Source organism: Martes martes (genome assembly GCF_963455335.1).
Source record: "Martes martes genome assembly, chromosome: 13".
NCBI lineage: Eukaryota > Metazoa > Chordata > Mammalia > Carnivora > Mustelidae > Martes > Martes martes.
Genome location: NC_137901.1, coordinates 69,530,526 through 69,554,928, shown reverse-complemented (window position 1 = coordinate 69,554,928; position 24,403 = coordinate 69,530,526). Strand labels below are relative to the sequence as shown.

The following is a 24,403-nucleotide window of genomic DNA, read 5'->3' as shown; positions in this document are numbered from 1 at the left end:
GTTTCACAAAGTATTGCTCTTTATTGATGTTACACATTTATCTTTGAGAATATTAAGCCTATTTATATTCATTTAAAAATATCTTTCTGATAGATCCATTTTTGTGTGAAGTGATTTATCTGCTTAGCATTTGACTTTGTTGTTTTCTTTGTTAGCATTGATTTTCTTCATGGGTTTTGAATTTAGATTTTCAGTTTGTCCTGATTGGGAGATTCTCCCTCCTTCCCTGAGACTTACCTACCACTCTACTGTTCTTTTTCTAGTGATTTTTATTGTATTTTATTTTTTATTAACATACAATGTATTATTTGCTTCAGGGGTCCAAGTCTGTGAATCATCAGTCTTACACAATTCACTCACCATAGCACATACTCTCCCCACTGTCCATCGCCCAGCCACCCTATCCTTCTCTAGTGATTTTTGGAGGGCCTCCACCTCACTCTGTGAGGAGCCTGGTCCAGAACCAGACATTATGGGGGTGGTTTAGGGCTTCTGTCCTTCAGTGACCTTGGGAATATCTCCATCACTGAGCCTGAGGGCGAGTGAATTCAAGTTTCAGATACAAGATTTCATATTAGCTATGGTCCTGGGAAGAGTGCAATGGCACCATTAAAAATTTTTATTTTTAATTTTGAAGTCACAGAGTTTCCAGGTTGTTAACATGTGGACATCTGGGGACGTGATATGTTCAGAAAACATGGAAACCCCGTAGCATTTCCCCTACCTTATCCTATGTATCTTCCATTTGTCTGTTCCTGAGTTGTGTACTTTTATAATAAACTGGTGATCTACTACTAACAAGAGGAAAAAGAAAAGAAAAAAAAAAAAACCCGGTCTTACAGAAGAGTTGCAAGTACAAAGAGTTCTCATATACCAGTCACCTAGCTTCCCCTAACGTTAACATCTTATCTCAGCAAAGTACAATTGTCAAAAGTGGAAAATTAACATTGTATGATACTATCAACTAAAGCTCTGACTTTATTCATATTTCACAAGTTTTTCTTTAATGTCTTTTTTGAAAATTTTATAATGCAATCCAGAATCCCACATTGCATTCAGTGATTTTCTATTTCTATGATCACATCTGCTTTTATTAAGGAAGATCTGTCCCTTCTTGCCCATTCATCTATCCCTTCAACTATATACTTACCTCAGCATGGACTCAGGGTATTTATTTTGGTCAGTGGGTTGTAATCCAATACAATAGCCACCGGATAACTTCCAGCCCAGCCCTCATACCACACAGTGGCCAGGCTTCCATATCTATCTCACTCCAGGTACTTCTATTCCCCCATTTTCTTTTCTTTCTTTCTTTCTTTTTTTTTTTTTTTTAAAGATTTTATTTATTTATTTGACAGACAGAGATCACAAGTAGGCAGAGAGGCAGGCAGAGAGAGAGAGAGAAGGAAGCAGGCTCCCTGCTGAGCAGAAAGCCCGATGTGGGGCTTGATCCCAGGACCCTAGGATCATGACCTGAGCTGAAGGCAGCAGCTTAACCCACTGAGCCACCCAGGTGTCCCTCCCCCATTTTCTATAGGAATTTCTGTGACTCTTGAACACACCTGCTTCTTTCTTGATGTGAGGCCCAGCAGTCCCACTGTTTTAGTTTTGAGATAAAAGTCTAAATCCTTAGCACAATCTGCAAGGCTTTATTTACATTTGGTTCCTACAAAATTTACCAGCGTCATCTTTTTCTCATTCACTCTGCTGTTCTCAGTGCTCCAGCCACACGGAACTTTTTCCTGTTCTCTGAAAGCTGTAAACTCCACTTGGCCTCGTGGTGTTTGCCTCTTCGGTTCCCTCTGTCTGGAATATTCACGTCCCTCTCCTTTTTGAGCTGAGCCACAGTGGCATTTTTGGTTAATTACTAGACTGTTTAATACGTAAATAGGTCTAACCTAAAAGTCCTTGAACCCAAAAGGGCAAGCTTCCAACAGGCATGCCCAGTTTTCTAGTTTTGTAAATTAGAAGGGGTCTCCTTCAAGTGGAAGATGTCGGCACCTTTAAACTGGACCTCTCCTCAGATATAAACTATGTCCTCTTTAGGGAACGTAACCAAAGCGGGAGGGAATTGGAAAAGGCGACCGCTATTCACATGAAAGCCAAATGTCTTACTGAGTGTCACGTCATTTGACTTTAAAATTGGTAGAAGAGGGGCGCCTCAGTGGGTTAAGCAGCTGACTCTTGATTTTGGCTCAGGTCATGATCTCAGAGTTGTGAGATGGAGCCTGGCATCGAGGGCAGCCCATGGGCAGCCCCTTTGTTGGGCTCCATGCTCAGCAGGAAGCCGGCTGGAGGTTCTCTTCTCCCTCTCCCCCTGCCCCATCTGCAACTCAGCTGTGCGCATGCTCTCACTCTCTAAAAATGAATAAGTAAATCTTTAAGAAAATAGGACTGGTAGAAGAACCAAGAAAGTGACAGATGAGGAATGGCCAGGGGGAATGAAGGAGCATGAAGGAGAATGAAGGGCCACAGAATTACCGAATGAGCTCCTGTTGTTGGCAGTGTTACGTGCTGACCAATGGCTCCTCCTTTTCCAACCCTCTCTGTGGAAGGAGATTTGGGATGTCGTGAGGGTGCTGAATTTCCATTGAGTGTGTGAAGGGGTGAGTTAAGCAGATCCAGTCATGATGGTTGCTCTCCGTTTTCAGACACTGATCACAGCTGGAAATGTCCCACACTTTGGTCACCTCTGCTTCCCCTTAATTTGGTACCATTAGCTCCACAATCTTATAACCAAGAAAGGCTCAGTCCCCGTCATGAGGTCACACTGCATTAGGCCAGCCATTGCTGTTTCCAGCTCACTCCTGCTAGGGGGTGCCTCCAAGTTCATTTCCTGAGATTCCAGGTCCCTAATCTCATTTTCGGTGGCAGAGTGTCCCCTGCTCCAACTCTGGTTCTGAGACTACAGGTGGGAGGAGGCTGGAGTGGAGTTAGAGGACTACACTGCCTCGAAGGACCCTAGAGGGTCACCCTTCTCCATTTCCTGGTGTCTGCAAGGGCTCAGCGCACCGCAGGTGTCCCCTGCAGTTGGCCTGATGCAGGCCTTTCCTCCCTCTGCCATCTCCACCCAGCTGAGCCTCTTCCAGTCAGTCCCATCCAGCTCCAACTCCAGGGTCTCCCCAGTGACAAAGGTTTGAGAGTCTGAGGATTTGCCCTGAGGCTTTCTTCAGTCTAGAGCTATTTAGTTTGGGAGCCTCACTCCATTCCTTCTCTTGCATCCTACAGAAATCAGGGGGAAATGGCCCACACCTGCCGCGGCACCATCAACCTGTCCACCGCGCACTTTGACACGGAGGACTCTTGCGGTATCGTGCTGACCAGTGGGGCAAGGACCTACCACCTCAAGGCCAGCTCGGAGGTGGAGCGGCAGCAGTGGATCACCGCCCTGGAGCTGGCCAAGGCCAAGGCTGTCCGCATGATGAGCAGCCACTCAGGTAGTGAGCACTTGGTGAGCGGGTATACACGCAGGGCCGTGGGTCTGGAGAGAGTGGGCATTGAAAGCGTTTGGGGGTGGTGGCGACCAGGAGACCCAGGCCAGTCCAGACCAACCCTGGAAGGCGGAGCTATGCGTTCACCCTTCCCCTTTAGTTCCACATATCCTCAGCAAGGAGAGGCTCAGGTGGTCAAGGTTGGCTGGCGGTTCTTGGGACAGAAATATTTGTGGGGAGCAGGGCTGTGTGTGTCTTTCTTTGGACAAGTCTGGTTCCTGGACTTGAGCGGACCCTTCAGATGCCGTGGTGCGTGAGAGCCAGAGGCAGAGCAGGGGTGGGAGTGTGGGATCGTGCACCTGGGTCTGGGGCCAGACTTTTCCCCAGGCCCGTTACAGAGATTGAAAAACCATTTAGCCAGAGCTGCTGCCTGTGCTTGGGTGGAAGGCCAGCTCAGATATCCGGGGCAAGACATGTAACTGTTTACTTTCATATGGTCACTTTCTTCATATGCAATGTCTTTATATGATTTGTAAGTCAACAGTTTCAAAAGTCCATGCAATAAAGCCTGCCCTTGACCTCCCACCCTGTGATCCCCCCGGGAGGCAACCAGAGCTACCTTGTGTCTTTTACATATATATTAAAATTGGTACTTATTTTATTTTTTTTAAAGATTTTATTTATTTGAGAGAGAGAGAGAGAGAATGAAAGAGAGAGAGCATAAGAGCAGGGAGCCTGATGTGGGACTCAATCCTGGGATCCAGGATCATGACCTGAGCTGAAGGCAGTCGTTTAACCAACTGACCCACCCAGGCGCCCCAAAATTGGTACTTATTTTAAACTAAATGCAGTCTTCCACCTTGCTTTCTTTCCATTTAGCAATAGATCTTGGATTTTTTTTTCCCTATCAGCACATAAGAAGCTTCCTCCTTGTTTTTACAATAGTCTAACCCTTGGTTACATGGATTTATCATAGTTTACTGAATCCAAAGCCTGTTGTTGAACACTTAAGTTGTTTATTTTGTTATGACGCACTGTGCTGCAGTGAGTAACCTTGCATTTCCATTTCACATTTGCAGAAGTATAAATGAAGTATTCGTTCCAGGGGGTGGGGTTGCCGGGCCAACAGTGTGTCTTTGTAATTCTGAGAGATTGTCAAGCTGCCTTTCATAGGGGTTGTGCTATCAGATCCCTGTAGCAGGTGCGGGAACTTCTGCCTTCCACAGCCTTGTCCACCGAGAGTGACAGCACATGTTTCAGATGAGTGAAAGCTAGGTCTACACACACGACGAGGAGAGATTGGGAAGCTGTGATTCTTCTGAAGTTAACACAAAGTGGTGTGTGTTTCCTTAGATGTGTCTGGGCTTCTTTTAGGAAGGCAGGGCTCCAGGTGAGAACGTGTCACAGCCTCTGTTCTATCACACAGGCTGGTTAGGGAGACAGTGAGTTGTGGGGAAGGAGCTCTAGCATAAAGCAGGGTGAGAGGGGCTGTGATTATCAGTCACCATGCCCCATCCCTAGGCTCATTATGGTGGGGTCTCTCCCAGTACTAGCTTCTCAGTGTACATGGAAGGTCATTGAAAATGAGTCTGATCTTCTCTTTTGGTCTCACACATTTGGAGCATGGATTCCATCCCCCACCCCCCAGGTCCCCGGTGATTGTTCCTTGGGGTCAGCATTCGTGTGACTCTGGTGTGTCAACAGTGATGGTGAGCTTGGCAAGGGGTCCCCAGGGTACCACTCCGTTTCCCAGTGAGGGAGGATGCTGGGGCCATCTCAAGCAAGGGCTATGCTGAGACCCCCAGTAGCACTCATGCTTTCTGTTCAGTGGTCTTTGGAAAGCCACTGTGGTGACTGCTTGTTAACTCAGCTGGGAGTGCTAGGAATTGTGAAGCCTGGACTTCTTCTAGGAGAGGTTGGGACCCCAGAGGGAGTTACCTCAGGCTCAACTTCCTTCATTTCATACCCCTTGGCATAGTCAGGGGCTGACAACACAGTATACATCTTTTGTTCCCCAGGGGTTAGCCTCCCAGCTAAGGACAAAGGAGTTTAAGATAGCACTTGCTATATGTTGATGAGAAATGGTAGGATTCCTCTCCTTTGGGTATTTTGAAACGTAAATGAACTAATGTATGTGAAAGAGAAGTCTTCAGGAGGGTACTGTGCTTTTTATAGAAAGGTCGATTATTTCCTAAAAAATAAGTCTTGTGGTAACATTCTCTGCAAGGCAACACCCTTCTCCCACCGTTCTCAGGCTGATGTTGGAGAGTTGTGGTTTGCGACTTTCACACGGAGTCAGTTTCAGGTAATCCTGAAGGAGGGAAGGCAGTCTGGTGTGGTTCTCCTTGACTCTGGCTGGTAGTGACCAAGCTAGGTCAAGGGCACTCCAGGTAGATCCCCTGCAGGTCATCCCAGGACCCATCTATTCCTTTTACACTGTGGACCATCTCTCATTTAGCTGGAAGCCTACTTCCTGCCTCTACCTGCTTGAAAACATCTGCTACTCTCTAGCTTTTCTGCCACCCCCTACTCCAGGCACCATCCCTTCTCACCTGGAGGTCGGCAACAATCTCTTCCTGTTTCCAGTCAGTTCTTCAAACCGCAGGCAGAATGACATAGTAAAAAATGGGAATTTAATCATATAACTGCACTGCTTACAACTCTTGGATGCTACAAACCGACTAGACTTAACAGCCATGCACAGAACACTCACCCAACAAAGCAGAACACATATGTTCTTCTCAAGTGCATGCAAAAAATTCTCCACAATACACTAAACGTCAGGCCACAAAACAAGTCTCAATAGATTTAAGAAGATTGAAATCATAGAAGTGTCTTTTCAAACTATAGTAAAATGAAGCTAGAGATCAATTACAGAAGAAACACAAGAAAATTCACAAATATGTAGAAATTAAACAAAACACTCTTGAACAACCTATGATTCAAAGATGAAATCACAAGGGAAATTAGAAAACACTTATTAGAGACGAATGAAAATGAAAACAAAACATACCAAAATTTAGGGGATACAGCAAAAGCAGTGCTCAGAGAGAAATTTATAGCTATCAAATATACATTTTAGTGTATGTGCTGCTGAACTGAGCACTGAGATATACATTTTTAAAAGACAGAAAATCTCAAATCAATAACCAAACCTTCCATCTTAAGGAACTGGATTAAGAACAAACTAAACCAAATCTAGGAGAAGGAAGGAAATAAATATCAGAGTTGAGATAAATGAAATAGAGAATAGAAAAACAATAGAGAAAAATCAGTGAAACTGAAAGTTGATTTTTAAAAATTTTTTATTAACATAAAATGTATTATTAGCCCCAGGGGTACAGGTCTGTGAATCGCCAATTTTACACACTTCACAGCACTCACCATAGCACATACCCTCCCCAATGTCCATAACCCAACCACCCTCTCCCTAACCACTCCCCCCAGCAACCCTCAGTTTGTCTTGTGAGATTAAGAGTCTCTTATGGTATGTTTTCCTCCTGATCCCATCTTGTTTCATTTTTTCCTTCCCTACTCCCCAGACCCCCCACTCTGCCTCTCAAATTCTTCATATCAGGGAGATCGTATGATAATTGTCTTTCTCTGATTGACTTATTTCGCTCAGCATAATACCCTCTAGTTCCATCCATGTCGTTGCAAATGCAAGATTTCATTTCTTTTGATGGCTGCATAGTATTCCATTGTATGTATATACCACATCTTCTTTATCCATTTATCTGTTGATGGTCATCTAGGTTCTTTCCATAGATTGGCTATTGTGGACATTCCTGCTATAAACATTCTGGTGCATGTGCCCCTTCAGATCACTACATTTGTATCTTTAGGGTAAATACCCAGTAGTGTGATTGCTGGGTCGTAGGGTAGCTCTACTTTCAACTTTTTGAGGAACCTCCATGCTGTTTTCCAGAGTGGCTGCACCAGCTTGCATTCCCACCAACAGTTTAGGAGGGTTCCCCCGAAAGTTGGTTTTTGAAACAATCAGCAAAATTTGCATACCTTTCACTAGACTGATTAGGAAAAAAAGAGCAAAAACTCAAATAACTAAAATCAGAAATGAAAATGAGGACATTTCCATTATAAGGACATACTGACCTCACAGAAACAGAAGGATTATAAAACAGTACTATGAGCAATTGTATGCCAACAAATTAGACAAAATAGATGAAATGGACAAATTCTTAAAAACACACAGGTTACCAAAACCAACTAAAGAAGAAATAGAAAATAGTAAGTAAAGAGATTGAATCAGTCCTCAAAATTTTTCCAACAAAGAAAAGTCCAGGACCAGATGGTTTCACTGGTGAATTCTACTAAATATTTAAAGAAGAATTAATACCAATCCTTCTCAAACTTCCAAAAAATGAAGAGGAGGGAAACACTTTCTAACTTACTCTGTGAGCCTGGCCCTATACCAAAGCCAAACAAAGACATCACAAGAGAAGAAAACTATAAACCATTACCTCTTATGAATAATAGATGTAAAACCCCTCAACACAATATGAGCAAACAAAATCCAACAGCGTATCAAAAGGATTATACACCTCGACCAAGTGGGATTTATTCCAGGAATGCAAGGGCAGTTCAATGTAAGAAACCAAGCAGTACAATACATTACATTGACTGATGGAAAAAAACCCTCACATGATCATCTCAATTGTTGCAGAAAAAGGATTTGACAAAATCCAACACCCTTTCATGATAATAATATCAGCAAAGTCAGACTAGGAGGTAACTTCCTCAACATGATAAAGGGCATTTATGAAAAATCCACAGCTAACATCATATTCAATGGTAAAAAACTGAATGTTTTCCCCTAAGATCAGGGACAAGACAAGGATACCTATTTTTCACCATGGCTCTTCTCCATTGTACTGGAAGTTCTAGACAAGAAAAGGAAAGAAAAGTTGGAAAGGAAGCAGTAAAACTTCCTATTAGCAGATGACACAGTCCTATGTATAGAAAATCCTCAAGAACACACACACACACACAAAACTGTTAAAGCTAATACACAAATTCAGCAAAGCTGCAGGGCACAAGATCAACGAACTTACAGATCATAAAATACTGAGGAATAAATTTAACCAAAAAGATGAGATGTTCACTGAAAACTAAATAAAAAAAATTGCAGAAGAAATTAAAGAAGACCTAAATAAATGGAATGATGTGTTCATGGATTGGAAGAATTAATATTATTAAGATGGCAATACTGCCCAAAGCAATGTATAGATTCAGTACAATCCATATCAAAATTCCAAAGGCCTTTTTTCTTAGAAATAGAAAAAACCATCCCAGAGAACCTAAAATAGTCAAAACAATCTTGAAAAAGAAGACAAAGTTAGAGAACTCTTTCCAATTCAAAACTTACTATAAAGCTACAACAATCAAAGGGGGCATCTCGGTGGCACAGTCAGTTAAGCGTCCAACTCTTGGTTTTGGCTCTGGTGGTCATCTCAGCATCACAAGTTCTCAGAATTGTGAGATTGAGCCCCACATCAGGCTCCACACTCAGCACAGAGTCTGCTTGAGTTTCTCTCTCCCTTTCCCTCTGCCCCCTCCCTCAGCATGCTCTCTCTCTAAAATAAATAAATAAATATTTAAGGAAAAAGCTACAACAGTCAAAACAGTATGGTACTGACCTAAGGATAGACTTGAAGATCAGTGAAATAAAATTGAGAGTCTAGAAATATGCGCAATGTATTTTCAACAAGGGTACCAAGGTCATTAAATGGGGAAAGGATAGTCTCTTCCACAAATGGTGCTGAGATGACTGAGTGTCCACATGTAAAATAATGAAGTTGGACCTCTACCTCACACCATATACAAAAACTTACTCAAATGCATCAAAGAGGGGTGCCTGGGTGGCTCAGTGGGTTAAGCCTCTACCTTCAGCTCAGGTCATGATCCTGGGGTCCTGGGATGGAGCCCTGCATCAGGCTCTCTGCTCAGCAGAGAGATAAATGAGATAAATGACATAGAGAATAGAAAAACAGGCTCTCTTCTCTCTGCTCTCTCTGCTCTCTGCTCAGCAGGGAGCCTGCTTCCTCCCCTCTCTCTGCCTGCCTTTGATGACCTTGAGTTCGGCAATGGCGTTTTAGATATGACACCAAAAGCACAAGCAGCCAAAGACAAAAAAATACATGAATTAGACTTTATCAAAATTTAAAACTTTTGCACATCTAAGGACACTTACCAAGAAAGAGAAAAGACAATCCACAGAATGGGAGAGAATATTTGCAAGACACGTTTTAGATGAGTCTAGAATCCAGGATATAAGTGGACAGAATACTTGGATTGATATTTCTTCAAAGAATATATCCGAATGGCTAATAAACATGTGAATAGATAATCAGCATTGTTAGTCATTAAGAAAATGACAATCAGAACCACAAGACACCACTTCACACCCATTAGGATGGCGACTATCAAAACAAAAATCAAGATACGACAACAAAGGAAAGTAAGTGTTGATAGGGATGTGGAAGATCAGACTCCGCAAACATTGCCAGTAGGAAGGTAAAATGGTGCAGCTGCTGTGGAAAATGTTTTAGGGCTTTCTCACTAAATTAAACATATAATCACTCATAGGACCCTAGCAAATCCACTCTGGGGTATACACCCCAAAGAATTGAAAGCAGGTGTTCAAACAAAAACTTGTACAGGAATGTTCATAGCATCCATTATCCACAGGAGCCAAAAGGTGAATCCAGCCCTAATGTCCACCGTGAGATGAATGGATGAACGGATGTGGTACATCCACACAATGGAATATTACTGAGTAACAAAAAGGAATGAAGTACCAATACACGTTATTCCATGGATGAACCTTGAAAACATTTCGTAAAAGAGGCCAGATGCAGAAGGCCACATGTTATATGATTCTATGTATATGAAATGTCCAGACTAGGCAAATCCAGAGAGACTGAAAGCAAAGGAGTGGTTGCCTGAAGCTGAGGAGAGAGAGGATGAGAAGTGTCTGCTTAGTGGGTACAGGGTTTCTTTTTGGGTCATGAAAGTGTTGTGGAGGTAGAGGTGATGGCTGCGCATTGTGAATGTACTGAATAGCACTGAATTATACACTTAAAATGGTTAATATGTTAAATTTTATGACTATTTTAACACACACACACACACACACCCCATCACACCATCACACCATCTCAGGTGGCTCGCCAGTGCTCTCAGGGTAAAATCCAAGCTCCTTAACTTGCACAACAATCTATGGCCTTCTTCCCTCACTCTTGCCCTGCTCACCATCTTCAGCTTCTGCCTCAGGACCTTTGTACTTGCTGGCATCACCTCTCTGCCTAGAACACACCTGCTCCTACTCTTGGCTTGTCTGGTGCTTCTCCTAAAACAGCTCCATGGTAGCATCCTTATTTTCTTCCCTGTAATCGGCCCTCATTAGTGGACTGGCTTGTTTAGTTACTTACTGCCATCTCTTTCATAAAACCTTAGTTCCTCCAGGGCAGAGAGATCCTGTGTTGTCTTATTTCCATGGTGACCTCTGGGCCCAGCCCTGGACTTGGCATTGGGGTCGGTGTAGTGAGGGTTTGTTGTGGGGTTAGCATGCACAGCCACCAGGACACCCTTGTCTGTGCTTGGATTGTCCTTGGAGAGGAGGCTTGGGGTGTCGTGGTTTATATCTGTCACCACTGGAGCAGATGAGGGAAATCATGACATTTAATGTGGAGAAAGGAAGACCAGGCAGAACTGGCTCATATTGAAAGTTTGAAGGGTCAGAGCATGTGAATGAGAATGCAGACCTGTTATTTGTTTTGGGCTTTTCTTCTTTTTTTGTGGCATTGGGAGACAGAGCAGAACCAGCAATGGAAGAGATGAGACTGATTTCTGCTGAGGCTAAGAAACAAACCAACATACTCCAAGAGGGAGGGAGATGGTAGGGACCTGATGGAAGGTTCCAGCAGAGAGCTGGGCTGGGGTGGAGGTCCCAAGCATCCTTCAAGAATCTATGGTTGTCCTTCTGAGCTAACTGTGTTTCTTTTGCCATTCACTTTCCAAATTGGTAGAATGTTCTGTGGTACTATGGGCCAGGTGCTGAGCTGAAGAGGGTCAGATCTGACCTTGGACAAGTCACTGTGTCTCTTGGGATCTCTGTCTCTTTACCTACAAAATGGATGGTTATCGAGGCTTCTCACTGAGCTCTGGACCGCTCTGGGGCCTCAGTCGAACGAGTGAATATTTCCCGAGCTCCAGATTCCTCATCTTCAGCACCCCTGCTCAAGAACCAGGAGCATTACAGGATAATATATGGGAAGTGTGTAGTGCTGTGGGCACGACCAATTCCATTCATCCCAGCACTGTGGTTGGGGAGTGCGGCCCGGCATTCATAAATCATCCTGCCCACAGCTCATAGCAGATGATAGGACAGAATCATCCGCAGAAGGTCAAGCACCCAGGGTGTTTGAACAGCGAAGGGAAGAAATGCTTTCACTCTTAAAACGACCTACCTCCACTGACACGTATTTCCCTGAAATGCAGCACAGCAGCTGTGGAGGGCCGCATCCCCGGGAAGGCAGCTGCTCTCCCCTCGGCTGCGGACATGCCACTGGTGGGTGGAGAGAGACGAGTCATGGTCATCTTGGGGGAGGGTCTGTGTCAATCAGGACTCTAGGTGCTGGGGCAGTGGCTCTGCCCCAGCGGTGGGCCTTCTGCCAAGCCCAGGACCTGGACACGTTCTTGGAGCCCAGCCCTCAGCAGCCTTTGTCTGTCCCTGCTCTCTTGCCCCCTGGACACCTGAAACTTGGCCTTTTGAGCTTTCCAGTTTTTTATTTGTGACCTTAACTTGCTCGTTGTCTGAAATGGGCCAAAAGAAGGAACCACCTATTTCCAGGCCACCGTAGTTTTTATTAGATAAAAATCACCCCCAATAGACCTCTGCACAGTATGTGCTCTTGTAAATTAACTTTTCAGAGGGAACGAACGTCATTCAAATGGCATAGTCCTACATGAACTCAAACTTCACGAACGAGGCGTGACAGTTCCCATGGAGGTTAGAGTGACTTGCAGGTGAATTAGCGCAGTGTAAGGTAGGAGGCTGTCACCATTGGGGTGGGTGGGAGAGGGGAACGATGTCAGGGAAGGCTACTTATAGGAGCTGAGAGCTGAGGTGGGTTTTTGAGGGACAGGAAGGGTTTGAAATATGGAGATGGAGGTGGGGGGGGTGCAGGGAAGAAGGAAGACTGTCCAGGCGGTGGGGATGGGAATGGCTGGAGCAAAGGAACGGATGTATTCAGGGACCCTGGGGGTTCTCTGTGGCTGGGGATGCTGCGTGCATTCGGGCTGTGTCCTCCCTCAGCCCAATGGGGTCCCCAAGGGGTGGTTGGAGATCAGTCTGGTAGGGGTGGCCTTGGCAAGATCTGGGGCTCGGGCCTCCATCTGGCTGGGGGCACAGGGCTCCTGGAGGGAGGACAGTAGTCCAAAGGGCTGACTGGTTCAGCAGCCAGAGCACAGAATCCCTCTGCCTGTCCCAGGAGGCCCAAGCCCCTTTGGTCAGCAGCAGAAGCCCCCACACAGCAGAAGGACCTACTTTTGGCCCAAGGATCTTGTATCTAATGGTTTGAGCACTTTAGTTATTTCGACCCCTTTGAGAAGGGGTTTGCTTAATAGCTGCCATTGGGCTCATCCCTGGGAAGGGCTGATTTGCCTGCACCCCTTCAGAGGGAAGCGAATTGCTTACACATTATTTCAAATTATAAGGATTTGAAAGCAGTGAGGCACCATGTCCTGTCAAATCCCTATAACCCAATGGCCTTTTCTCCAGTCAATTTGTGGCCCCTCTGTTTTGCTTAGTGAAGACCCCCAGATTTCCTCCTGCCTATGTGTTTGGGGTTCCTTGTTTGAGTTTACTTATCCTTATTCATTACACTGAATTATTATGTCACGTTGAATAGGCCTCGAGAGATCAGAAGCACAGAGTCCTTACAAAAATGACACTGATATAGTTGTCGACTCTTTCTTTCTGCTACATGGGGGAAAAAAGATTTTTCTTTTAACCTCTTTGTAAATAATCACTAAAGAAAATGGACTTCAGCCAAAAATTGGTCGGGCTTCTCCAAGTGCACACGGGAGCTCAGACTCCCTAGATGATGTTTGTTCAGTTAATGCTCCCTCTGTTTATGGTGCTTTTCATTGTTGACACCAGGCTCCTTTTCTGTCTGTGAAAGCAAGCAAGCAGTCCAGCAATGTGAGGTTGCTTGAAGCCGAAATGTTCCTTAAAAGAGTAAAGTGCATGCATTTGTCACCAAGGGCTCTTGATTGGTATCCTTCTGTGTCCCGGGGACTGAGCCGTGTGTGGGGAACTCAGAGATGAACAGGCCCAGGCCTGGACCCAGCCTTGGAGGAGCTCTCTGGTAGGGATTGAGAGTAGGCTGCTGGGTGCCCCTGACCCTTCGGAGGGAGAGATGAGCTATGCCTGAGGTGTCCTTGAGGCCAAGGACACAGGGACACCTACCCAGAACCCAATGCAGGAAAAGGGACCTGGCAGCGGACCCAGCAGCCACCCACCTCAGGCTAGTACTCCCACAAGGAGGGGGCAGAGGACATGGGATGAGGGGGGCAGGCTGAGCACCCCCATAGACGGGGCAGGTTGAGGGCCTTCCGCAACAGAACAGTAGAAGGTGGGATTATGGGACAGGGCCATTCAAGAACATTCTCGCTGGAACTGAGAGCAACAGCGGGCATGGATGTGGGGTCCACCATGATGGTGTGCTTTGACCCCTGCCCCTCGTGGACTCTAGGCCACGTGGCTCCTCCCTTCCTAGCCTTTTCCCCCTGCTCCTCACTCACACCCTGCCCTGTTTTGTGGCCAGCCCTGCTCCCCTACCCCTGTCCTTAGTTCTTTCTTGGAAGCTCTCTTTCAGCCTACCTCGTGGAAGCCTGCCTCTGGTGCTGACCGGCCCCAGGTGTGGCTGACTCTTTTACCTGGAGCTGTTCTGCAGGGCTCCCGCTGCTCACCTCCGACCTCCTGCCACTTCACTGGAGGAGGGGTGGGGGGAGGGTCTAGAAGACCTGTCCAGCCCAGAGCAAGTTCTGGCATCGTCTTTGGTCATCTCCTAAGGCTGTCCCCCTCCCGCTTCCCGCCTCTGGGAAGCCTTCCACTGATGTATTGCCATTGCTGACCACATCTTGTTCCCCCCATCACTGATCGTCCCCACATCTGTCTTCAAGCTCCTGAAGGCCCTTCTCCTCTGGTTTTTTCTGTCCATCCAGCCTCCCACTGTGCAGCCTTCCCCGTGGGTCTCCTGTGTGGCCCCTACCTTGCCAGGCCCTTCTTGGCTTCTTGCTTTTAGCACAGCTGACCTGCCAAACCCAAGCTGTGATCATCCTGCTTGTGTCCTCCCGTGGGCCTCTGCCCAGCAGCCGTGGAACATTGGAGACAACTTCTATACCTGTGTAAGCCACAACCAATGAATGGTCATGCTTTCTGCTCCAGGCAGCGTGCCAGGCCCGGGGAGCCCGAGAGCAGCCAGTGTGCAGAGCTCTAGGAGGCTGGTCGCTGGGGCCTCAGGTGAAGTCTGGGGAAGCTAATCAGGGGAACTTCCAGCGGAGTTGAGACGGGCAGGGACTCATGTCACCAGAGAGAGCAGAGCTCACCAGCCTTTCAGGACAGTCTTTCCTTCATCTCAGATTTACAAGATTTCCTCGTGTGTTATTAGACGAATCTGTGTGAGGAAGTACATGGAGTCTTCTGATATTCCGGTAAGGAGACAAGTGACCCCCGAACTGGGTGATTTACTCTTTCAGCAGCTTCTGAAATGGGTGCCTGTTTGACAGTGGAAGGCTTTCTCTGATGTCTGCAGCTGCCATCTGGTGGCTGGATGAAAGCCCTTCTGAGGTTGTGTTGGGCGTGCTGGGGCTGGCTGGCATGTGTGCCTTTGCTCACTCGCTTGTCTTTTTAATTAATTAACTAATTAATTAATTAAGATTTTATTTCTTTATTTGACAGAGAGAGACACAGTGAGAGAAGGAAAACAAGCAGGGGACTGGGAGAGGGAGAAGCAAATTTCCCGCAGAGCAGGGAGCCTGATGTGGGACTCGATCCCAGGACCCTGGCCAGGATTATGATCTGAGCGAAGGCAGACACCCAAAGACTGAGCCACCGAGGTGCCCCTCACTTGTCTTTTTAAAAAGGTCCCTGTGGGGTCATCAGGATGTGGTACCTTTGGGGAGAAGAACACAATCAGGAGAATGAATTTACATCTAGGTAGCCCCCTGAGAGGGGCAAGTGACCAGGCCAGGGTCATGCCCACCTTCAGCATTTGCCTCCTCCCCACTCATTCATCCAAATCTTGGCATCTTGGTGCCCCTGCTGGGATTCCTCCCCATCATCTCAGCCCTCAGGTTCACCAGGGCCCTCGGCCATGGAGCTTGTCCTCAGGTTCCAGGGTCTTGTCCTCTGGTTGGCACACCCTTGCATCTTCAGCTGTGCCTTGGTATCACAGATCCCATCTGCCTCCCCCACAGAGCTCCCTCTGGACCCTGGGGCTCTGGCTCAGTAATTTGAAGTCAGGGTCTGACCTCTTTTTGGCTGCCACAGTAGCTACCCTCTCAGTACCCTTCTAGACCTCTGGCTCCTCCTCTAGCAGCTGCCTTCCCTTTTCTTACTCTCCCTTGCTTGGCCTGTCCTAGTATCTGTCCCCCAGTTGCTACTGAGAGGGGTCTTCCTCCCTTCCCTGATTGCCCAGCTTCCATCACACCCACATGTCCTCTGCCAACCCATGGGGCAGCCTGGGAACCAGACAGCCCTGGGCTTGAATCCCAGCTGTGCCATTTACTAGCTGGGTTACTTCGGCTAAGTCACTTGACCACTCTGTGCCTCTGTTTCCTTACTCTGAAAGTGTGTTTATTGATAAAGACCTCTTAAGGTTGTCGAGAGGAATAAATTAAATCATATTACAAATTGCTCAGCTCAGCAACTGGAGTGTGATGGCTGCTCAGTTGACAGTAGGGAGGCTGTCGCTCTTTTGGAAATGACCCTTCAGTTCCACACATTCTGCCTTCAGGCAGGAGGTAGGACCCCTTCGCTGAGCCAAGGTATGTATGCCACACAGTCAAGCTCTGGGGGCCACCTCTCTCAACCACATAGATCAGTACACCCTCAAACCTAGGGCTTCTGCTGGGCCTTTATCAGTGTCTGTCCCCCCAGTGTGGGTCCCCTGACAGCTTACTTTCCCATCTTCCAGTGGCTCTTGAAATCCTTCAACTCCACATACCCTCACTACCCCAGCAAAGCACCTTGGCTCCTTCTCATTCCATAGAACAAAAAACTCCACCTTCTGGACCACCTCAGAGTTAGCCACCTCTGGGCATCCACCCCTGTGTGACTCCAGTGGGACCTGGTTCCACTGCTATTCTCCTGTCTCTCCTGTGACCTCAGCTTCTCTCCTGTCTTCTTTCCACTGTTCCACCTGACCCACTGCCCACTGCCTTGAAATCTCCCTCATCATAGTCTTAGGTGACCTTCCAGATGTGGAAGTGGGACCAGTTGTAAACCCAAGTGTCCTGCCCTCCTTCACCTCTTACGTTCAGCTAACACGCAATCCTGTGAGTCCCAGACCCGAGCAGTCTTCCGTCTGCCTGCTGCCCTTCATCTGTATGGCCTCCCAGATTCAGAACTCCAAAGTCTTCCATTAGAGACTCCTCAGCAGCCAGAGTGAGTCTTCTAAATGGCAATTCAGCTTGATTCTAGTCCTCGGGAGGATGAAGTGAGAGCACTTCACTTTGTGCATCTAGAAAACCTGGACAGAATGCGTGGGGGCAGCTATGTAAGCACCCTGGAAATTAAATAGCCACAAGCAGATTGGAGAAGACCATAATCTGAAGTAACAATGAACAGGTGGTAAGTTTACAACTTATTTCCTTCCAGTCTGGACTTGGGGGAGACCCATGAGAGAGCAGGCAGAGAGAGCTCCAGGACAAGCCTTCTTGTTCAGGCCCAAGGAGCAGGAAGTTCTCCTGGCAATGATAGTAGTCGTGAGGGGCTGCAGGTGCTTAAAGCTTTGAGGGAAACCCTTCCCTCCAGGAGAAAGAGCTGTGGTCCCAAGAGGGTGAGTGAGAACCCCTGTTGCATTCTTCTCTTTCTCTTCCCACCCACTTGGCCCCAAATGTGTGTGCAATGATGGGAAATGGGCAGTGGTGATAAGTAAATAAAGTCCCAGTCTTGGGCCAGAGGACAGAAAGAAGGAGCCCTTGGGAACTGGAAAATACCAAGATATTGCAGAGAGGAGCTTGGGAAAGTGACCCTGTAAAGTTGTTTATGAACTTCTAGGTTCACTTCCAAGCTGCACGTGCATGAATCAGATCCTAAACTGCATACTTGGAGAACTGAACTAAAAGCCACATGAACTTCAAGGTCCAAATGGCCACTGACTGGCACATACGAGGGAGAGATTCAAGTAGCACTGCAAAGGCATTGGAAAGGGAACTGGTAATGAAACCATCACCAAGAGAAGGTGGGTCAGAACTTGTGGCTGGAACCCAACTAGGTCAATTGCCTGCTAAAATGAAAATATGAAAGTACCCACTTCAGGAATGAGATGAAGGAATGAAAGAAGCAATTAGCAGTATAAATTCCATGGACATAAAATAATAATAAGGGAATACTAGAAGTAACTCTACCCACAATTCTGACAACTTAGATGAAATAAACGGATTCTTCAAAAGTCATAAACTCCAAAATGCACCCAAGATCAAGTATATAACCTGAGTAATCCTATATCATTAAAGAAATTGCATTCATTCTTTAAAACCCTTCAAAAAAAAAAAAAAAAGAGAGAGAAGAGGAAGAAGAAATATTCAGGCTCAGGTGATTTCATTGGTGAATCCTACCAAACATTTAAAGAAGTAATAACACCATTTGCACACAACCTCTTCCAGAAAATAAAAATTGAAGAAACAGGGGCGCCTGGGTGGCTCAGTGGGTTAAGCCTCTGCCTTCCACTTAGGTCATGATCCCAGGGTCCTGGGATCGAGCCCCGAATCGGGCTTTCTGCTCAGTAGGGAGCCTGCTTCCCCCTGTCTCTTCCTGCCTCTCTGCCTACTTGTCTGTCTGTCTATCAAATAAATAAATAAAATCTTTAACCATTTTTTTTAAAGATTTTATTTATTTATTTGACAGACAGAGATCACAAGTAGGCAGAGAGGCAGGCAGAGAGAGAGGGAGAAGCAGGCTCCCTGCTGAGCAGAGAGCCCGATGCGGGGCTCGATCCCAGGACCCTGAGATCATGACCTGAGCCGAAGGCAGAGGCTTTAACCCACTGAGCCACCCAGGCGCCCCATAAATAAAATCTTGAAAAAAAAAATTGAAGAAACACTTCCCAGTACATTCCCCTGATATCAAATGGGACAAAGCTAGTACAAGAAAAGAAAACTTCAGACCAATATTTCTCATGAGCATAGATGAAAAAGTCCTCAACTAACTATTAGTAGTTTGAATACGGCAATATATAATTAGAATAATACACCATGATTGAATGAGATTCATATTAGCTGTGCGATGTAGGTTCAGTATTTGAAAAGCAATCAGTGGAATCACCATATTAATGTTCTAAATAAAAACTATATGATCATGTCAATTGGTGCAGGAAAAACACTTGAAAAAATTCAGCATTATTCATGGTAAAAATGTTCAGCAGACACGCCTGGGTGGTTCAGTTGGTTAAGTATCTGCCTTTGGCTCTGTTCACGATCCCAGGGTCCTGGGATCAAGGCCACATTGAGCCCCACATCGAGCCCCACATTGGTCTGGGGAGCCTGCTTCTCCCTCTGCTGCTCCCCCTGCTTGTGCTCTCTCTCTCAGTCAAATAAGTAAATCTTAAAAAAAATAAAAAATATATAAACAAATACAAATGTTCAGAAAACTGGGAATTCTTCCAAGTGAAGGAATTTTTCCACTTGATTAAGAGCAACTTTAGTGGTGAGAGACACCTAGGATCATCGACAAGGCAAGGAAGTCCATTCTCACAACTCATATTCATCCTCATACTGGAAGTCCTAGACAGCATAATAACACAAGAAAAAGAAACCAAAGGCATTCAGATTAGAAAGGAAGAAACAAAAACTTATCCCTATTTGCAAATGACATGATGGCTATGTAGAAGACCCTAAGAAATTGACTCTCAGAATAAGTGAGTTTAGCAAAGTTACAGGATACAAGATCAGTACACAAAGACCAGTCATATTTCTTTAAAAATATATATTTGAGAGAGAGTGAGTGAGTATGAGTGGGAGGGGGGCAGAGGGAGAGCAGACTTCCTACTGAGTGGGGATCCCAACGAGGTACTCCATCCCAGAACCCGAGGACCATGACCTGAGCTGAAGGCAGACACTCAACCAACTGAGCTACCCAGGCGTCCCAAAGACCATTCGTATTTCTATGTGCTAGCAGTGAGCCTTTAGAAACCAAAATTTTAAAAAAAATTTGTAAAGTAAGCCCATGAAATCTTAAGTATAAATATCACAAAACTTTTTTAGTATCTGTATACTGAAAACTATAAAATTCAGATAAAAAACCATGGATCAGAAGACTCAACAGAGTAAGGATGTCTGTTCTTTCAAATAGATCAATGGATTTAATGCAATTCCAATAAAAATCCTGTAGCAAGACATTTTTTTTCAATGTATACAAGCTTATTATAAATTTATATGGAAAGACAAATGAACTGGAATAGTTAAAACAATTTTGAAAAAAAGGGATAAAGTTGGAGTAATTATCCAATATTAAGACATTATAAAGAAGCTGTAATGAAGATAGTGCTGTGTTGGCAAAAGTTAACTCAAAATATAAAACACAAAACTATAACACCTTTAGAAGAAAACATAGAATACTTTTGTGACCCAAGGTTAAGCAAAGAGTTCTTAAATATGACATCAAAAGCATAATCTATTAATGAAGAAAATTGATAAATTGAATTTCATAAAAAATGTGAAACGTTTACTCTGCTTCCTCAAAATGAAATATTTCAATATAAATCTAACAAATTTCATACAGGATCTGTATGCTAAAAATTACAGAATGTTGATGAAAAGGAATTCAGTATCTGGAGAAATGGAGAGACATACCATGTCCATGGACCGAGAGACTCAACATAGTAAAGATGTCAGTTTTCCCAGAATTTATCTACATGTTTAATCAAAATCTTAGCAAGATATTTTATAGCTTACTCTAAATTTTATATGGAAACTCAAAGGAACTTGAACGGCTAAAGCAGTTTTGAAAAAGAATAAAGTGGAAGAAATCACTTTACCTGATGCTAAGACTTACTGTATAGCTGGAGTAATCAAGGCAACATGATGTTGGTGGAGGAACAGAGGCCTATAAATCAATTTAACAGAATAACCTAGAAATAAACACAGATACACCAAACTGACTTTTTGACAAAGTACTTTGATGCTGGAGTCTTTGAATGTCCATAGACAAACAAACAAACAAACAAACAAAAAAGCCACTTCAACCTAAGCATCCAATGGTATGCAAAAATTAATTCAAAATGGAGCACGGATCTAAATGTAAAACTATAAAACTTTTAGAAGAAAATATAGGATACTTTTGGGACCTAGGGCTAGATGAAGAATTCTAAGACATGTCTAAGATATGAGAAACACACTCCATAAGAGAAAAGATTAATAAATTGGGACTTAAAATTTGAAGACTTTGGCATTGCAAAAGACCCTATCAAAAGGATGAAAAGGCAAAGTACAGGCCAGGAGAACATATTTGCAAATTATATAATGAAATGTAAAAACTCAACAATAAAAAGACAATCTAAATATAAATGGGGAAAGAAACACAAACAGATAATTCACTGAAGGGAAGATACAGGCTGCAAATAAGTACATGAAAAGGTGATCATTATCATTAGCTATTAGAGAAATGCAAATTAAGATCATTATGAGATATTACTACACACTTATTAGAACAGCTGAAATAAAAAATAGTGATGATACCAAATGCCGGCAAATATCTGTCCTATACATGGCTGGTGGGAACATAAAATGGCACAGCTACCCTGGAAATAGTTTGGCAGTTTCTGACAATACTCAACATGCAAGGACCACAAGACCCAGCAATCACACCCATGCACATTTATCCCAGAGAAATAGAAACAAGTTCACACAACAGCCTGCACCCAAATGTTCAGAGCAGCATTGGTCTTTTTTTTTTTTTTAAGATTTTATTTATTTATTTGACAGAGACAGAGGGAGAACACAAGTAGTGAGGAGCAGCAGAAGGAGAGGGAGAAGCAGGCTTCCTGAGGATCAGGGAGCCTGATGCGGGGCTCGATCCCAGGACTCCGGGATCATGACCTAAGCTGAAGGCAGAGGCTTAACCAACTGAGCCACCCAGGCGCCCCTGCAGCATTGGTCTAAATGGCAAAGTACTGGAAACTAACCAAGTGTCACCAACTGAGCAAACTGGTCCACAACACAATGGAGAACCACTCAGCAATGACAATGAATGAGTGACCCATACATACAACAACTTGGATGAACCTCAAAGGGATTATGCCAAGTGAAAGAAGCCGTTCTCGAAAAGTCTTATGACTCCATTTATCTAACATTCTGGAAAAGGCAAAAACTGTAGAGATGAAGGCCAGATCAGTGATTGCCAGGCGTGAGGGGTGGAGGGAGGGTGTGATACAAAATTATAGCATGAGGGAGTGTTTTGAGGGTGATGAAGCTGCTCTATGTCCCAGTGGAGGTGTGCTATGAAGCTATACATGTGTTAAAATGCATAGGACTGTACAACAAGAAAGTAAAATTTGCTGTAAGTTAATTTGAAAACAAAAGGCAATTTTGACTCACATTCCTTCTTGGGCTTTCCCCTGCCCTCCAGATCTACCCGGCTTCCCCTCTCATCAGCACACTGTCCTTCTGCCAGGCACGCTGAACCTCTTAGCTGCAACCCCTCTTCCCAAGCACCCAGCCCTTTCCCACACCCTGTTTCCCCTTAGGTCTGCTTCTCCTTCCAGGAGGGAGCCATTCTGGAAACTTCCCTGAGCCAGTTCCTTGCCGGGGCTAAATGCTTGCTCTCTGCATCTTGGCTTAGCTCCTTGTGCCCAGTAGCTAGTGCTTAGTGTGAATATGGACTTCCCAGAGCCTCAGATTTCCCATTTGTCAGGGTCCTTGCAGTTCAAAGATTTCTAGGCCAGTGGAAGCAAGCTTCCCTGGGTTCAAACCATGGCTCCCTTACTTACCTGCTGTGTGACCTTGGGCAAGTTGCTTGCTGTCTTTTGCCTCATTCTCTCCTCTGTAACGTGGGCTTAATAACAGACCCACCTCTTAGAGGTACTAACCTCTAAGATTAACTTAGAGAATGCATGAGAAATAATTTAGCACTCGGCTTGACAAACGCTCAAGAACAATTAGCTGTAATTATTGATAATAGCCATCTTTAGCTTTATAGCAGCTTTAAAGTAATACAGGTTCCCAGGTCTCCCTGCCCTGATAAATCTGAATGAATGGGAGCAGTACTGGGTGGGGTGGGGTGGGGTGGGGTGGGGAGGAGGGCACCTGCATTAAAAAACAACAACAACAACAAAAACCTCCTTAGGTACAAGTGCCAGATTTTGCAAATAGAAATACAGGTCACCCAGTTTAATGTGAACTTCAAGTATATAGCAAATAATGTTTTAATAATAGTATGTCCCATGTAATAGTGCAGACATATACCAAAATTTATTTATTATGTATCTGGAGTTCAAATGTAAAGATTGTCCTGCATTTTATCTCTCTGTATTTGACTGTATCCTGGGGGATCTTGACCATCAGCCCGCTTGGGAGCTATCCTCCTGACTCCCTGGGTAGGGCCCAAGTTTGAACCTCCCAGTCAGAAAATAGAGCATATTTTTTCACTTGACACAGGGGGGAGCTAGAGGATGGTTGTTCATTTTCTTTGCTCCCAAAATCTTAAGGAAGCAGAGGCAAGTTGGCGGGCCTGCAACTTACCTCTCAGTACTAGTCAATCATTTTCAGAAGCTCTGCGGGTCTACATCCTGTGGGGCTCCGAGAGGCTATAAGAAGTGAACGCAGTGCCAGCCACCTCTCTCCCTCTTGGTCTTACTTGCAGGGGGACTGATCCAGGCCTTTAGGGGCTCCCTATCTTCTGCCCTGCTTCCCCAGACAGGCCTACTCTCATATTGATGTCATAGCCCTATTCTGACATCACAACCCTGTGCTCCGAATTATCCCAGGCAGCCCAGATTCTGTCCTTAAAACAACCAAGGCTGGCATTTGAGCAGGGGGTCAGGGGGTTTTGGGTGGCCGGTGGCCCTAGGGGTTGACCCTACAGAACATCTGGGCAGCCTGCCATCCAATTGCTCCAAAATGAAAATCCTCTAAAAGGTAGGACTTCAAAGGCTTTCCCTCTGTCCCTGTTGGCTGTGGTCCCCAGAGCTGGAAATAAATTCCTGGGGAAGGTGGATTTGTTCTAGTTCTGTAAACAGCTCCTGGAATACCTGCTGCCTTTGTGCCTTGAGATGCAAGGGCCCTGGAGAAATGCGGGTCTCTCCTTGGTCCACTCAATGCTCTTCTCTTCCCATTTGAAGGCATGGCTTCCAGAAATGTGGAGTTCCTTACGCGGTGCGGGGGAATTGTCCCTTAGCGCTCGGAGAATGCCTGCGTGTACTGAATCCGTAGTGGGTTCTTCTGTGGCCACCTCCTCTGTCTTCAGTCCCTAGAGGCTAGGTGGGGACAGGGCTGTGCCCTTCTCAGCACAAAGGGAAAAGGCAGCCCGCTCAAGCTATTAGCTCTCAGATCCCTCAGTCCCAAAGAGGAAGATCCCATCTGCCTAGCTGGCCAGAAGGTGTAATGAGGTCTCTTGTGAGCTTATTAAGTTAGTAAAATATTGACTGGCATTGGTTCAACAATACACACACAAAAGAAAACCCTGAATAACTTCTCTTTAACTCTGGTAGGTGGGCATGAAGTCCCCT

General features: G+C 45.2%; 1 protein-coding gene across 1 annotated transcript in view; it reads left to right on the top strand.

Moving 5' to 3' along the window:
• Positions 1 to 24,403, top strand: part of OSBP2 (oxysterol binding protein 2) — a gene marked incomplete at its 5' end in the record, with an annotated part of 159,673 nt that overhangs the window by 28,614 nt on the left and 106,656 nt on the right. Inside the window, one exon of the mRNA XM_080821621.1 lies at positions 3,229 to 3,437. Within this exon, the coding sequence (XP_080677747.1) occupies positions 3,229 to 3,437 (209 nt within the window). The remainder of the gene's footprint in view (positions 1 to 3,228; positions 3,438 to 24,403) is intronic.